Raw genomic sequence first — 14,020 nt, 5'->3', positions numbered from 1 at the left:
ATGAAAGCATGTGCTTTGCTTTCCTGCAACACTTCATCTGCTTTGTTCTCGCAGAGACCTCTCCATAAATATGGGCTCAAGGAAGGACGGCAGAATGCCCGTTTCGGGAGCATTCCTTTCGACACAGCTCCCTGAAAGACGTTTCTATATTTTCTGTCAGAGCGCTTTCCATTCCACGGAAGATTACATTTCTGCATCATATAAGGAAAGCCAGACTATATATGGAGTCACCAGGTGACTGGGTTCAAGCCTACAGTCTTTCTGAGTCTCCTCTTTCCTCAATTGTAGCTTTAAATAAGCAGATTTCAGATGGCAGTATTCACTGAGGAGGATTCAGGTCACCCACAACTGTTACTGTGTGTCAGCTCAAGCAGAGCTGACAGAGAGCCACAGAACCCACAGCTGCCTCAAATCATCCTCTCTGTACAACTTGGCAATGATATTGATACTGAGGAGCACTGTGTGTGTGTGTGTGTGTGTGTGTGTGTCTGCATGGGTGTGCCTGTATGTGGATACATACATGTACGTGTGTGCATGGGTATGTATATATGAGTATGTGTGTGATGTATGTGTGTGTGTGCATGAGTGCTATGTACATGTGTGTATGTGCATGCATAGGCGTGTATATGAGTATGTGTGTGTTTGTATGTATATTTGTGTGTGTATGTGCCTGTGTGCACTCTTCAGAAATTCATTGTTTTAAAGAATCAGAAATCAACTCAAGTATTTAATTATTTTGAGCACCTCTTTTCCTGCTCAATATTCTAATAATAAATAATAGGTTAGCATTAGCAGCAATGAGTGTTCATTGATTACTTGTTACTATGTGGATAAACATTCATACAACAAATCTGTGGAGAATATACTGTTACTCTTATTTCATGCATGAAGAAGCAAGACAAAGAGGTTAAGTAATTTGCTATGAGACAGAAAAAAGAAACACCCCTACTATTATTGTTTGGATACGAGATGCCCCCCCCTCTCCGGGGGCTTGTATCTGAGCATGTGTCCCTGTGATGTTGGCAGTATTTATGGAGGGCTGTAGAAATTTTAGGAGGTGGGGCCTGACTGGCAGAAGTCAGCCACAAGGTTCAGGCCTGTGAAGGTTTCATATTGGCCTGGTTTGCCTGGCCCCCATGATACTTTGGTGTCACAGATCTTATCTTCCCTGCCATGCTAGAGTCCTTAGGACTCCAGGAGACAAAATAAATCTCTGCTCTCATATTTTTTTATCTGTCAAGTATTTTACCACAAGGACACAAATCTTAGTCCCTAAAACCAAAATGTAAAAATATCGTGGTGCCTTATGCAGCAAAGATGCAATTGCTGGGGGGTGGGCTCCCTGGTTTATTCTGGGGACCCCATGTAATCAGAAAGGTCTTTTGTGAGAGGGAGGTGATGGGTTAGAGAAGTTAGTTTCAGATATTTTTATCATTTGTTTTTTATGTCTTTGTTAGGGTTTCTGTTCACACACGAGAGAGAGAGAGAGAAAGAGAGAGAGAGAGAGAGAGAGAGAGAGAGAGAGAGAGAGAGAGAGAGAGAGACCAAAAGCAACTTAGGGAGGAAAGAGTTGATTTCACTTATTCTCCTACATTACAATCCCATCATCAAAGAAGGTAGGGCAAGAACCTAAAGCAGGAACCTGGAGACAAAAACTGAGTCACAGAAGAATGCCTCTTTCTGGTTTGTTCTCTCTCTGTACCTTGATTGTTCTGTATTCTTATACATCCTAGAGTGGGTGGTTCTGCCAAGCATAAGAATACAGGCTGAGCAAGTCACAGTGGCCTGTCTCTCCCACATCAACCACTAATTAAGAAAATATCCCACAGGCTTGCTCCAGTCAGTCTTATTGAGGCACTTTTGCACCCGTGGTTCTCTCTGCTCAGACAACTCTACCTTGTATCAAGTGGGGAAAAAAAAAAGAACTAGGGTGTTTCATGTATCATAAGATAGTGCTTTGTGCTGATGGTTTCACGTGTCAAATAGTTACATGAATAACTCTGTAAATATAATAATAAAAGGGGGATGGTTGTCAATGAGCATAACGTTAACATGAAAATGTCAGGGAGCACAGTGACTGCTTTCCATTCTTTCCTTCCAAAAGACATTGTTTACATACATGTGTGATGTGATTGTTCTCAAATATACTCATTTCCATATTTCTGTAATTTTTTCTTCAGGGGCCCCTTTGTTGAAGGGATTCTACCTTCTACTTCAGAGCATTAAATTATTTCTTGTCATACCGGTTTCTCAACAATCCTCAGATTTTTATTTATGGCAGTGAACATGGACATATTGGGAGAATACATAGACTTCTTGAAATTAGATGCCACAAATGTAATCTAGTGTGTGAGGAGAAGATATGCGTTGGAAACTATAGAGAGAGGCGAGGTTACATATAAGGACCTGCCTGAGACTCGAATTTCTAAGTCTGACACCTGAGTAAGCTCCTTCTCAGCATCTCAGTCAGTTGGCCTTCTCTTCTCCCCCAGAATGTCTGTTACAGCCTGTAACGGTTTTGTGGATATATTTGCTTGTCTTCTCTGTGTGTAAGATCCATGTTGGCATACTTATCTTGAATATTTTCTACCTGGAATATTTAGTGCACAGTACCCCTGACATGGTAGGACAAGTATGTTTATACTAAGTACTTCATTGACATGCATAACCATGTACCTGTGAAGTCGGAAGTAGGTAAAGAGTCAGAGAAAATAGCAAGTGGCTTCAGTTTGAGGGATAAAACATTACACCATTGCTTTAGGCATCAATTGTCCAAGATTTTTTTTTTCACTACCTTATTTTGCTGACGGAAATATTCCAGGCCCCAAAGCTTGAGGTGCCATGGAAGATGGATACAACCATTATAATGTAATAATAACAATAGTGAAAAAGAGAAGAAAAAAAAGAAATAGTAGGCTAAAGTAACATGGTCTGTTTTTATGGGGGAAAAATCTCTTGGTAGCTAATTCCAAAAATAGTCTTTATCTATAATAAAATCATTACTCCGATAGTTGCCTCTAAGCAATACATTAACTCAGAGATAACTCAGCGATAACTCAGAGATAACTGCATTACTCCAAATGTGTCAGCATTTAAAGTCTATCTGGCTGAAATTTTTCTTAATTTATTGCTATCTAATAATGGTAAAAAAAACATCATTTGTGTTTGACAAAGAGTTATGTTTTAACCATACACATTCATTCGGTTATATAACAAGGAATGATTGTTCAGCTAACATTATTCTTTCTAAGGAATGTGATGTTTATTCATGTGTACTTGGCGAATAAATTCTTTATAAGCATATTAACAAGATGTAAAAAACAATCAGACCCCCGGGTCTTCAGAAGAAAGCTTCATAGAATAGTGAAAACATTTAGGGTTGGTGGGGGTAACTAACAGTTTCCATGGTGTAGTGGGTAGTCTGAATCAATACATATTTGGGCATAGAAGTTACTATAATAATTTCATCAGATAAAACATGATGAGTAAGCTATACTGTCATGTTGTTGACCGAAAGAAGTCAGCTTCCCCGTTAAAAAACAGTTTCTTATTTTATTGGGTTTCTCTAACCCCTTCATTTCTTATATAAAGTACTCTCAGGGTAATTGCTTAAAAAAAAAACTTTGCTTTGTAAAACAGAAAATACAGTGAGGATTTCTGAGTATTATTGGTTTCATTTTCTGGGGTGCAAACTGATTTTGACACATGTACTGTTATGTTACCAGTATCACATGACATCTTTTTGAAGATGAGCTGAATAAGAGTAAGCTTGACAATGAGTAGGTAAGACACGGTCAGGTAGCTAAAGGAACAGGCTGCTGTCAAAGTATGGCATAAACGCAGTAGAACAAACCTCACAATACCATTAGGATAATGGCTTTCCAATGATGCCCTTGAGAAAACAGAAAAGAGTCTTGTACTTAAATGCTATCACTTAGTCATGAAAATAATATGATAAGACAGAGCACAAGGCCAATTTACAGTGTGCTTGAAGTGGTATTTTATAACTCTAAACTACACACAGAGACATACATGTGTGTGTCTGAGAGACATATCTGTCTTTGATAGGTATGACACATACCTGGTAGAATTTTGAGATAACCAAACCAATTTCCAATATTAAACTATTGATTTTTAAATATGTATTATAAAGTGATTATATATATATATATAATAAATTACAATATATATAAATTGCAATCTGATTTTCTTTGTTGTAGAATAGGGCTAGCCTTTAGTAACATAAGAAAATTTGTGGCATGCACTTAAAGTATATTTCTAAATCATGAATTTTGTGAGTAGTTAAAATGATCTAGATAGAACTGAATCAGTTTTGGTTTTTGATAGGATTAGGTATTTTTTGCTATGATATTACACGCACACATACACCTTAGTAGTTAACATGCTTCGGTGCAAACCATATTTATCCATAGAATGATGACTTTCACTATCTTTGTCTCCAGGGTCAGTGGTGATTGATCTGGATGGAAAAAGCTCCCTTCTCTACAGATTTGATCAAAACTCCTTGAGTCCAATAAGAGATATCATTTCTTTGAAATTTAAAACCATGGAGAGTGATGGGATCCTTCTGCACAGGGCAGGGCCTGCTGGAGATCATATCTCATTGGAGTTAAGAAGAGGAAAACTCTTCTTACTTATTAATTCAGGTAAAGCTACTTGGTGATGCTCTTGGAAGGTCTGATTCTTTGATTGTCACTTATGTAACTTGATGTTTTCATAGCTCACTTCTTTTAACATTCAAAGTATTTTATTTTCCCACTGAAGGACATTTGTGTATACCCAGTGCCTACTATAGAATAAATAATTGTTTAACTATGGAAAGATGTGTTGCATTTGTTTATGCTGCATTTGTTTAATTAGGTAAAGGTGTGTTGCTGTTTTACCTTGTCTGCCTAAGACACTTGATTGATCTAATAAAAAGTTGGATGGCCAATAGGTAGGCAGAGGAGGAATATGCAGTGCTGGCAGGCAGAGAGAAAAGGAGAGCCAGCCATCCATCCAGTCAGGGACCAGCTGGCCAGAGGCCCACCAACCAGACATGGAAGAAGCAGGAAAATAGAAACAAGCCTAATCTAAGGCAGAACATTCATAATTCATAATAAGTCTCCATGCCATGATTTGGGGGCTGTTGGTCCAAGAAAGCCTACTATATTTGATATCCAAAGAGTGGCACCAAATGTTATTTTAATTTTGGCTTAGTACCTGCACCTTAATCTATTGCTATGTCAGCCAGCAAATGCAACTCTGCTGTTACCAACCTATTTGTCTCGCAGCAGCCTGGCTGCTCAGGCTGCACCTGGGGAGAATTGTGCTCCCACAGCCACCAACCCTGTTGCTCCCCCTAAAGGTAGCTTTAACCAAATCACTTTCATACTAATTATGAATAAGACTCGAGACTCAAAGGCTGGGGTGAAAACCTGAGAGCCCAGAGAGGCTGAGTAGCAACTACCTAACCCTTCTCCTTCTTTGTGTCCATGGAAGACCTGTGCTTCTGCTTTGCCACCCCAGAAAAAAACTATACCACTCCAAACCCCACCCTACTACTTCCTGTTTCTGTCTCTCCTAGGTACCCTCTGATGTTCTATGATTACTTTCTGTCAACTAGTTGCCAACTCAGCCTCCTGACCCAAGATTAATTTTATTTAATTAAAGAAAATGCAAACGCAAGGTTCATAGTGGCATCAAATATCCTCCAACAAATGCCCAAATGGTTCATGTTTGCAAGCTGCACAAACCCTTCTTTGGATGCTCTGCCTATAACTCTGACGTAGCTCCACAGTTATTCCCTAGTATCATAAAGAATGGGATGGGTCATTGAAAAATATTACAGCAGTAAAAATAATGAGCTTGTAGCAAAGATAAAATTTACATAGAAAATGAGCTTGCAATGGGTAATAATAATAGAAAGAATTAACAGTGGAAGAAATTACAGCAAGGTTGAGAGATCATTATAATCAAGCTTCAGTTAAATCCGCAAGCGTGTTCAGTATGGTATGCATGGAAGAAGGTTGCAAATTACTGTGAGAGATGCTGGTCCATCAAGAAGACGCTCCCCACCCTTTTCACTGAATCACACTGTTGTCATTTCTCCTCCCAGGTGAAGCTAGACTGACCTCTAGTTCCACCCTGATCAACCTCACCTTGGGCAGTCTTCTAGACGACCAGCACTGGCATTCTGTGGTCATCCAGAGACTGGGCAAACAGGTCAACTTTACAGTGGACGAGCACAGGCGTCACTTCCACGCCCAGGGAGAATTCAATTACCTGGATCTTGATTATGAGGTGTGGTGGTTACATTTCAATTAATACAGATTTGATGGTGCATATGTGGTTTAAGTTCCTAATAGAAAATATGCTATAAAAAAAAAAGAAACCTCCAGAGCAAATCTCGAGGCTGACAAAGCATTCCTAAGATGACTTAGCTTATTAGCATATGGAACATGGGGCTCATCATTTATTATATATTTATATGTATAATTATAGAACATGATCATCATCTACTTGACATGTACAGTCACAGGACTTCATAGGCAGATTTTATTTCTCATGATGAGATCTCATTGCCACATGCACATCCAGAATGCATGGTCTGATTTCTTTTTGGGTTCTGCCCCTGAGAAATAGAGATTTATGAGAGATGATAGCAGCAAACAGATTAATCCATTAACAACTGATTTAAATATGCAAATAGCAATTTGTGCTAGAAACATATACAAAATAAAATATCATAATTAGCTACATTATTAAATAGACCAAGTTCTACTGTGAATCAAAAAGTGTATTTTTCTTCATTAAGCAATAAATATCAAAACCAGGTGTGATTAGCGACTTGGAAAGATAATCAAGCCGTCACACAAATGAAGACTGAATGCACATAAATTTGTTTTTAAAAGTCGGTATCTTAATTTTTTTCTGTGTGTGGTGTTGTAAAGTTATCTCCGTGATGATTACTGCTATAATTTCTAATCATAATTATTTAAACAGGTTATCATAAAAATCACTAAACAATATTATTGATGCCATTTTTCTTTCTAAGATCAGCTTTGGAGGGATCTCAGCACCTGCAAAATCAGTGTCATTGCCATACAAACATTTTCATGGATGCCTGGAGAACCTCTATTATAATGGAGTGGACATCATCGGCTTGGCCAAGCAACACAGCCCTCAGCTCATCACCACGGTAAGAGTTTTCATATGAAGCAATGAGTAAGATGCACCTTTTCCAAATAAAATTGCGCCCTGTGAGGGTCTTGCTTATGTTTTAGACATGGCTCTTATTTAAAAAATTATCTCCAGTTGACAGTATTCATATAGGAGATTAGTTCTATTTAGGGGAATTATAATTCATAAAATGACTATGTTTCATATATTTATTTTTATGAAAAGTAAACACATGATAGATTTTTCTTGTGTAGACACAACACACACATACACACAGAGAAAGTGAGAGATGTTTGCACATGCACACACACATTCACCTCCTCATTCTAGAAAGGGAACCCATTAAAGACCAAAGTAATGATTGTACCAAAGTCCAGCTTGATGAATCAATGAGTTTCTATTGGAGTAATTAATACAGGTATGGGTACCAGGTTGCTTACAGGAGCACAGATGACCCAAAAGCCATTGCATTGTAGAAGAGGCCACCCAAGCACAAACTGCTGCTCCAGAGCTGTCTCCTCCCATAAAATTGAGGAGAGACCTTCCAGAATTTTCTAAGCTCAGCTTTCTAAGCTGTGATGTTTTGTTTGCCTCTTGAATCTCATGATCCTGCCTTTCCATCTAGATGGGATGCTTTAATTTGGAAGTAACTGTCATACAACAGTAAATATAAAAAAATAGTATGGGAAATATTTTTAAATTTTATCATGATATGGTTTTTAATTTTGTCATGGATTTTTCAGTTTTGCTGAGGTATTATTGTTTCAGTAGATTAATTATTTTTATTTTTATTTGTTTAAGAAGTTGTTCCCTGACCAGCAGATTAGATGAGCACAGTTTCTGGAATTGGGTAGCATTCTGATGTGTTAACAAGAAACTAGAGACACTGGTGTTTGTCATGGTCATTTCATAACAAATAAAGAACTTATAGGTTGTTACAATCTTGTGGCTGCGAGGCTGTCTAAATAGTGTTGTTGTCTGGGCTCCTTAATAGCCCAAGTCCATGGAATTATGGCAACATTTAGCTCTATCTGTTGGTCATGGTTCAGTCAGGGAAGCAATAGTGGAGTGTATTCCAAACAGGGCATCTTTTCTGGATGTGGAACTTAGCAGAGGAACCAGGAAGTGAAAGGCTGGCATGGGAAGATTGAAGATCAGATTAGTCACTGTCTGAAGCTGAACTGTGAATGGACTGACTGGACTTGGCAGAGGATTTGTGGCTTATGCAGGCAGCTTTCTGAGCCTTCTGCATGAGATGTGCCCCTGGGTGGCTTCTGTCCCTATAAATCCATGATTCACATCTGGGGTGGGCATCAGCTTGGCTTGTTGCTGCCCAGCAGAACCAGATATCTTGATGAATAGATGGTATAGAGTGGAGGAGAGCAGGGCAGTGAGACAAACCAGCATCACTCGGTGCTCATCACTGTGTCCATAGGTGTGGTGGGTGAGCACACGAATGCTTTTGCTGTATGAGTGAATGTGCAAGTAGAGGCTGAAAGCTGCTGTTCAGAATCACCCTCTATCACTCTTCCACCTTATTCATTGATGCTGTATCTGTCAGTCAAACTCAGAGCTTCCCTGTCTGTTGTCTGCCAGCTTGCTCTAGGGATCTCCCTATCTCTGCTTGCTGAGGCTGGAATTACATGTGGCCTCCCTGCCCACCCAGCATCAGGGTGGGGTGGGTTTCCAGGGATCCTAACTCCAGTAATCAAGTTTGTACCTCAAGTTCCTTGACCATTGGACATTTTTCCAGTCTTATTCATGGCTTTTTGGCATGGGTTCTGGAAGATGGAACTGCAGTCTTCTTGTTAGCAAGCAATCAGTGGTTATCACCACAGGTTTCTTTTCATCCTTTACTGTACACGCTTCCCCAAACCTTTGGAGTGACATGGCTGGTGCTCTACTTCTGACGGTCAGTCATCATTTGAGGTTTACAGGAAACTTTTGCTTAGAATCAGTCAGTGACTGAAATTCTGAGAAGCACAGTTTCCAGCTTTACTACTTTGATAATAAAATGCTGATGTAAATAGATTTTCATTAGTTTCTTTCATTGCTTAAAATTCAAAATATGTAAATTGAATCTCATGTTGTGCAGAAAATCCCAAAGAGCATCACAGGAATATTTATTATGGAAAAGATTTTATTCCTAATTCTCTGTGAAACTGTATTCTTGGTATGTTCCTAACATCCAGTAAGGTTATATTTTCATTACCTTTTTTTTAAATGGAGATAATTTAAAATGAAATATAGAGAAATGTGTGTGTTTCATTCAAAATAATATTTCTACATAATGCTTGTGCGACGATCCCCTCTGTCCATGGACAAGAGGACGTGCTGTATATAGGGCAGGAGGAGAGAGCTACCTAAATAAAACATAGGATCAAACTGCAGTGAATAGCTGGTCCCATGTCCACAGGGTTTGATGGTCTTAAAATTTCCTTCATTTTATAAGTTAGTGCATACATTATCAGTTAACATTTTGTGCTCTTAAGCTTTTAACATTTCACCAAACATACAACGTAATTGTTGTATAAAGTAAATGTTCAATTTTTTTAACAGAATCATTTTTATTTGTTTGTTTGACCAAGATTTCTTCTTCATGTTTATTCTTGTTGATAAAGTTGATTTCATTGACTTTGCTAGTCTATAGTAAGGTTGAAGAATGTGGAGAAAACCTGGGGGCACACTTCAAGAGCTTTTAAGATAAATGGTAAAGATTTGGATCTTCATGGTACAGCAAAAAATGTTTTCTGGCTAGAGTAATATAAGACTGATAATCAGATTTCACAAGTATTTAAATTGCATCCCACATGGGCTGAAATGAGCTGAATGCCTGCTCCTGTCCTCTGCCTCAGGGAAACACATCGTTTTCTTGCTCACAACCGCAGTCTATGCCTCTGACTTTCCTGAGCACCCGGAGTTACTTGGCACTCCCAGCATCTTCCAAAGAGGAAGCCGTTTCAGCCAGTTTTCAATTCCGAACCTGGAATAAAGTGGGACTTCTGCTCTTCAGTGAACTCCAGCTGGTTTCGGGCGGTCTTCTCCTCTTGCTCAGCGATGGGAAACTTAAACTGAATCTCTACCAGCCAGGAAAGACACCCAGTGACATCACAGCAGGTATTAAATGTATTCCTGCAGGCAAAGCATATGGGTTTGAAAGATTTCCTTATCTCTGTGCCTCTTCTCCATAAATTTCATGCATAATCAAAAATTAATATTTGTTTAATAAATGGATACTTGAGTTAATAAGATTATCACTACCCTTCCTTAGAGAAACTTGGTTCCAATTTTTCTTCTACATACGATTCCAGTGTTCAAAATTTTTATTAATAGAGTTATATTAATAATATATAATATTAATATTATAATGATGAGGGAATAGAAATTTATATCCATGACCCTTCCACCAATTCAGACAAGTCATCATCATCACAGGAGAAAATGGGTTTTGGGGTAAAAGTGAATGGCACTTAAACAGGCCAGTAAATTAACTGAATGTTTCAGTGAAAAATTAGACTATTAAATAGCTATTGTCCAACTTTGTGTAGAACATAGAGGTCACATTGGTACCTGTAGCTATCTCTGTCATTATCCTAAAATTCAAATGTACCTGTAATGTTTACCTTACATTTAAAACTGGATACATTTTTAAACAGGCAAAGATTTGTGAAAATTTTGTCATTTAGGTACCAATTGAAGTTCTCTGTATTTGTGTACAATATAGTATCCTTTTTATCAATTAGAGGTAATATAATTAAGACGACTTTATATGTGCCTTGAAACTTAATGTTCAATCTAGGGCAGAGCTGTGAGTGAGGGATATATTTGTCTCTTCATTAAAATTATATAGCTTTCAACAAGGAATCTCCATCAGAGCTTTCCATGGACAGTATAGCATCTACTCCTGGCAGCTAGAGGTCACATTGGGGTAAACTGCTGTATTAATTTAATAAATGATCTTTAAAAACAATTTATAGAAGTTACTGTACTGTTCCTATATATTAACCATGACCAACATTTATAGAATATGATTAGGAGAGGAAAAAAATGAGAAAAGTTAAAATAGAGTCTGGAACTAGTAAGAAAAGCATGTATACAAATTGGTGCTAGCGTGGTGCTTAGTTAGGCTTTCTGAGGTTGTGATAAGACACCATGACCACAAGGAACCAGGAGAGGAGAAGGTTTGCTGCACTTACACTCCTACATCACAGCCCATCATCAGAGGAGTTAGGACAGGAATGTGGAGACAGGAACTGATGCAGAGGCCATGGAGATATACTGCTTCTGGCTTTCTCCTCATGCCTTCCTCAACCTGCTTTCAGAGAGCACCCAGGACCACTAGCCAAGGCGCAGCACCACCTACAGTGAACTGGACCCTCCCACATCAATCATCAATCAAGAAAACCTACCACAGACTTGTCCACAGGTCAATCTGGTAGGGGCAGTTTTTCAATCGAGGTTCTCTTTTCCAAAAGCTGCAGCTTGTGTCAAGTTGACATAAAATCAGCCAGCACAGGGATCCTTTGTTAGTTTATTTTTATTCCCATTCATGTTCCTGCATCACTACAGTTTAAGTTACAGTGTTAGAAAGTCAGCATTAATTGTAATTTTTGAGAAGTACTATGCTGTGACTTTTTATGTAATGTTCAATGTGGTGGATTTGTAGTCTGGACCAAAGGAAATAAATTAATCAGTGTCATATGAATAATTAAGAGACTCCTAAAATGAGAGTCTAAAAATGTAAGCTTGTCACTAGTGTGTAGAGTACTGTGATGCATTTAGCATCCTCTGAAGTGGTTACAGTCAAGCCTAGTTTTCAGCTGCTTCAGTACAACATTACTGTAGTGAGCTGCGTGAAGCTAGCTCACTTCCAACCTCTTTACGGGAATGTGTGGTTAATAAATTACTAGGTATAGCTCTGCATAGAGTACCCTAAGTGATTTTAAAATCTCTAAATGCATGTTTGAACATGGACAAGGCAAAATCCATTATGATATCATGTGACTTTATATGATTATTTTCATAGCTTATAATAAGGAATCTAACTATGAGTGTCAGGGTGGTAAAGTAAATTACACTGAAAATAGCAACTGTTGGCTACCAACTCTCCTCACTCTTTTTTTTTCCAGTTTCCTTCAAAATTATATATCTAATAACTATGAAAGTTTAAGCCATCCTTATGTAATGAAAAGATTTACTATGACATACCAGTCCAACAGTTACACATGACTTTATTTCAAGTCATTGTAATACAGCTGTTGATTTGGTTGTCAAGCCTTATTAAGTGCACCCCAAGTAGGTTATGGGATATATGTTAATTTTTGTGAATTTCAGTGAAGCAAATATTTTTTTTTAATTTACAAATGAATTACTTAAATGGTAGTTGGTGCCTGGTTAGCTTCTTTTCCCATAGGAAATGACCTTTCACTAGGGGTCATTTGGAGTACTATACTACACTAAATCTTTTCATTAAATAGGGATGACTTAAACATTCATAGTTATTAGACATATGAATTAACAATCCTAAGGGTTTGAAAAATTAAAAATATTTTTGCCTTTCCTAGTGAAAGAAACTAAATTATATGAAGAACTGGATTATGCAAATATCTGAATTATCAGGATAAATTTGTAATGGAGTGTACCGTTGGCAAATTGTCATTTGGAATTATTTGAAAATATTATGTGAACCTAAGCCATCCTTGAAATATTAATGATAGTATATTAGCCTAAATCATGAGACGTTTTAGCAAGACTCTGAAATCCCTCATGACACAAGGTATTTTCAGCCCTTGTCACTGTTAGAGATGTCAAATCAAAACCCATCCAGATGCCTTCAAGGACCTAACATAACAATGCAGTTGCATTTTCTTATTGGAAATGAAATTCTTTGCTGTCAAGTTCAGAGTTCCTTCAATAATCTTAGCATTTTTGCCTAATTGGAAAAATCAGCCCTGTGGACAAGCTTTTTGGTCCCAGAGCAGAAGTTGCCTGTGGTAATCGCTTGTGCTGTCTGAAGTATGTGTTTTGGTAGACATTTGCAATCCCGGTGTCCCTGGCAATGGTACAGCCCTCTTGGTGTGTCTCCCCCAGTAGAAACCATTCTTTAGTTCCACCTCCTTCCCTTTCTTTCTTAATCTCTTTCTCTCTTCACTCTGTAAACTGTCACCTTCAAACTCCTACCCTCCACTGAAGCGATAGTTACCAATGACCCCTATATTTTCCCCCTGACAGGAGCTATCGAGTGATCTGGGTCCTTAATTTTGGCTAGTGACGATAGTTAGTAAACCTTGGAGTCCTGTGATTTCAGAGCGCTGAGATAGATTTGGAGATGGGCGCCGCTCTTCAGGGGCTCCTTGAATGATGGATGTAATTGCCTCCTGCCCCTTTGCAGAGGATCTTCCCTTAGTGGCAGGCTTAGTGCTTTTCTTTATCTATCTCCTTTCTAGATGCCTGCTTCAGTCTAAGCAGAGGTTGAGAGCAGCTGAGCTGTCGGACTGTTTCTATAGCAATTTACGACAGGCCTGCAGATTACACAGGAGAAAACATAAAAACCTTCTCACTTCCTGCTATGATCTGTGTAACAGTTATATGGTTTGACCCAGAGACAAGGGTTGAGGACTTGGGTTGAGGAAGAGAAGACTCTAGAACAATTCCATTCTTTCCACCACCTGCAATTGCAAATACTTCCACCTTGGACATATTTGGTATTTGAGCACCTTGAGACTGTTGCTCGTTGCAAGAAGTTTCATGTGAGCAATTGGATGCAGACATATTGAGAATGACATACACTCTGGGGTTATGTTCATTGACTGGTGTGTCTATAAAGTGAATATTTCTG

At 38.4% G+C, this 14,020-nt stretch overlaps 1 protein-coding gene across 2 annotated transcripts in view; it reads left to right on the top strand.

The window, feature by feature from the left end:
* The window catches only part of Cntnap4 (contactin associated protein family member 4), a 279,574-nt gene that overhangs the window by 161,891 nt on the left and 103,663 nt on the right, over positions 1–14,020 (top strand). The window contains exons 5-8 of one of the 2 annotated variants that reach the window (XM_057753520.1): positions 4,464–4,667; positions 6,119–6,303; positions 7,058–7,201; positions 10,038–10,299. In XM_057753520.1, the coding sequence (XP_057609503.1) occupies positions 4,464–4,667; positions 6,119–6,303; positions 7,058–7,201; positions 10,038–10,299 (795 nt within the window). Of the gene's footprint in view, positions 1–4,463; positions 4,668–6,118; positions 6,304–7,057; positions 7,202–10,037; positions 10,300–14,020 lie in introns of those variants that run through there. The other variant, XM_057753521.1, reaches the window with a different exon arrangement.

Source organism: Chionomys nivalis, chromosome 21, assembly GCF_950005125.1.
Source record: "Chionomys nivalis chromosome 21, mChiNiv1.1, whole genome shotgun sequence".
Classification (NCBI taxonomy): Eukaryota; Metazoa; Chordata; class Mammalia; order Rodentia; family Cricetidae; genus Chionomys; species Chionomys nivalis.
This window is presented reverse-complemented; position numbering and strand designations above follow the sequence as displayed.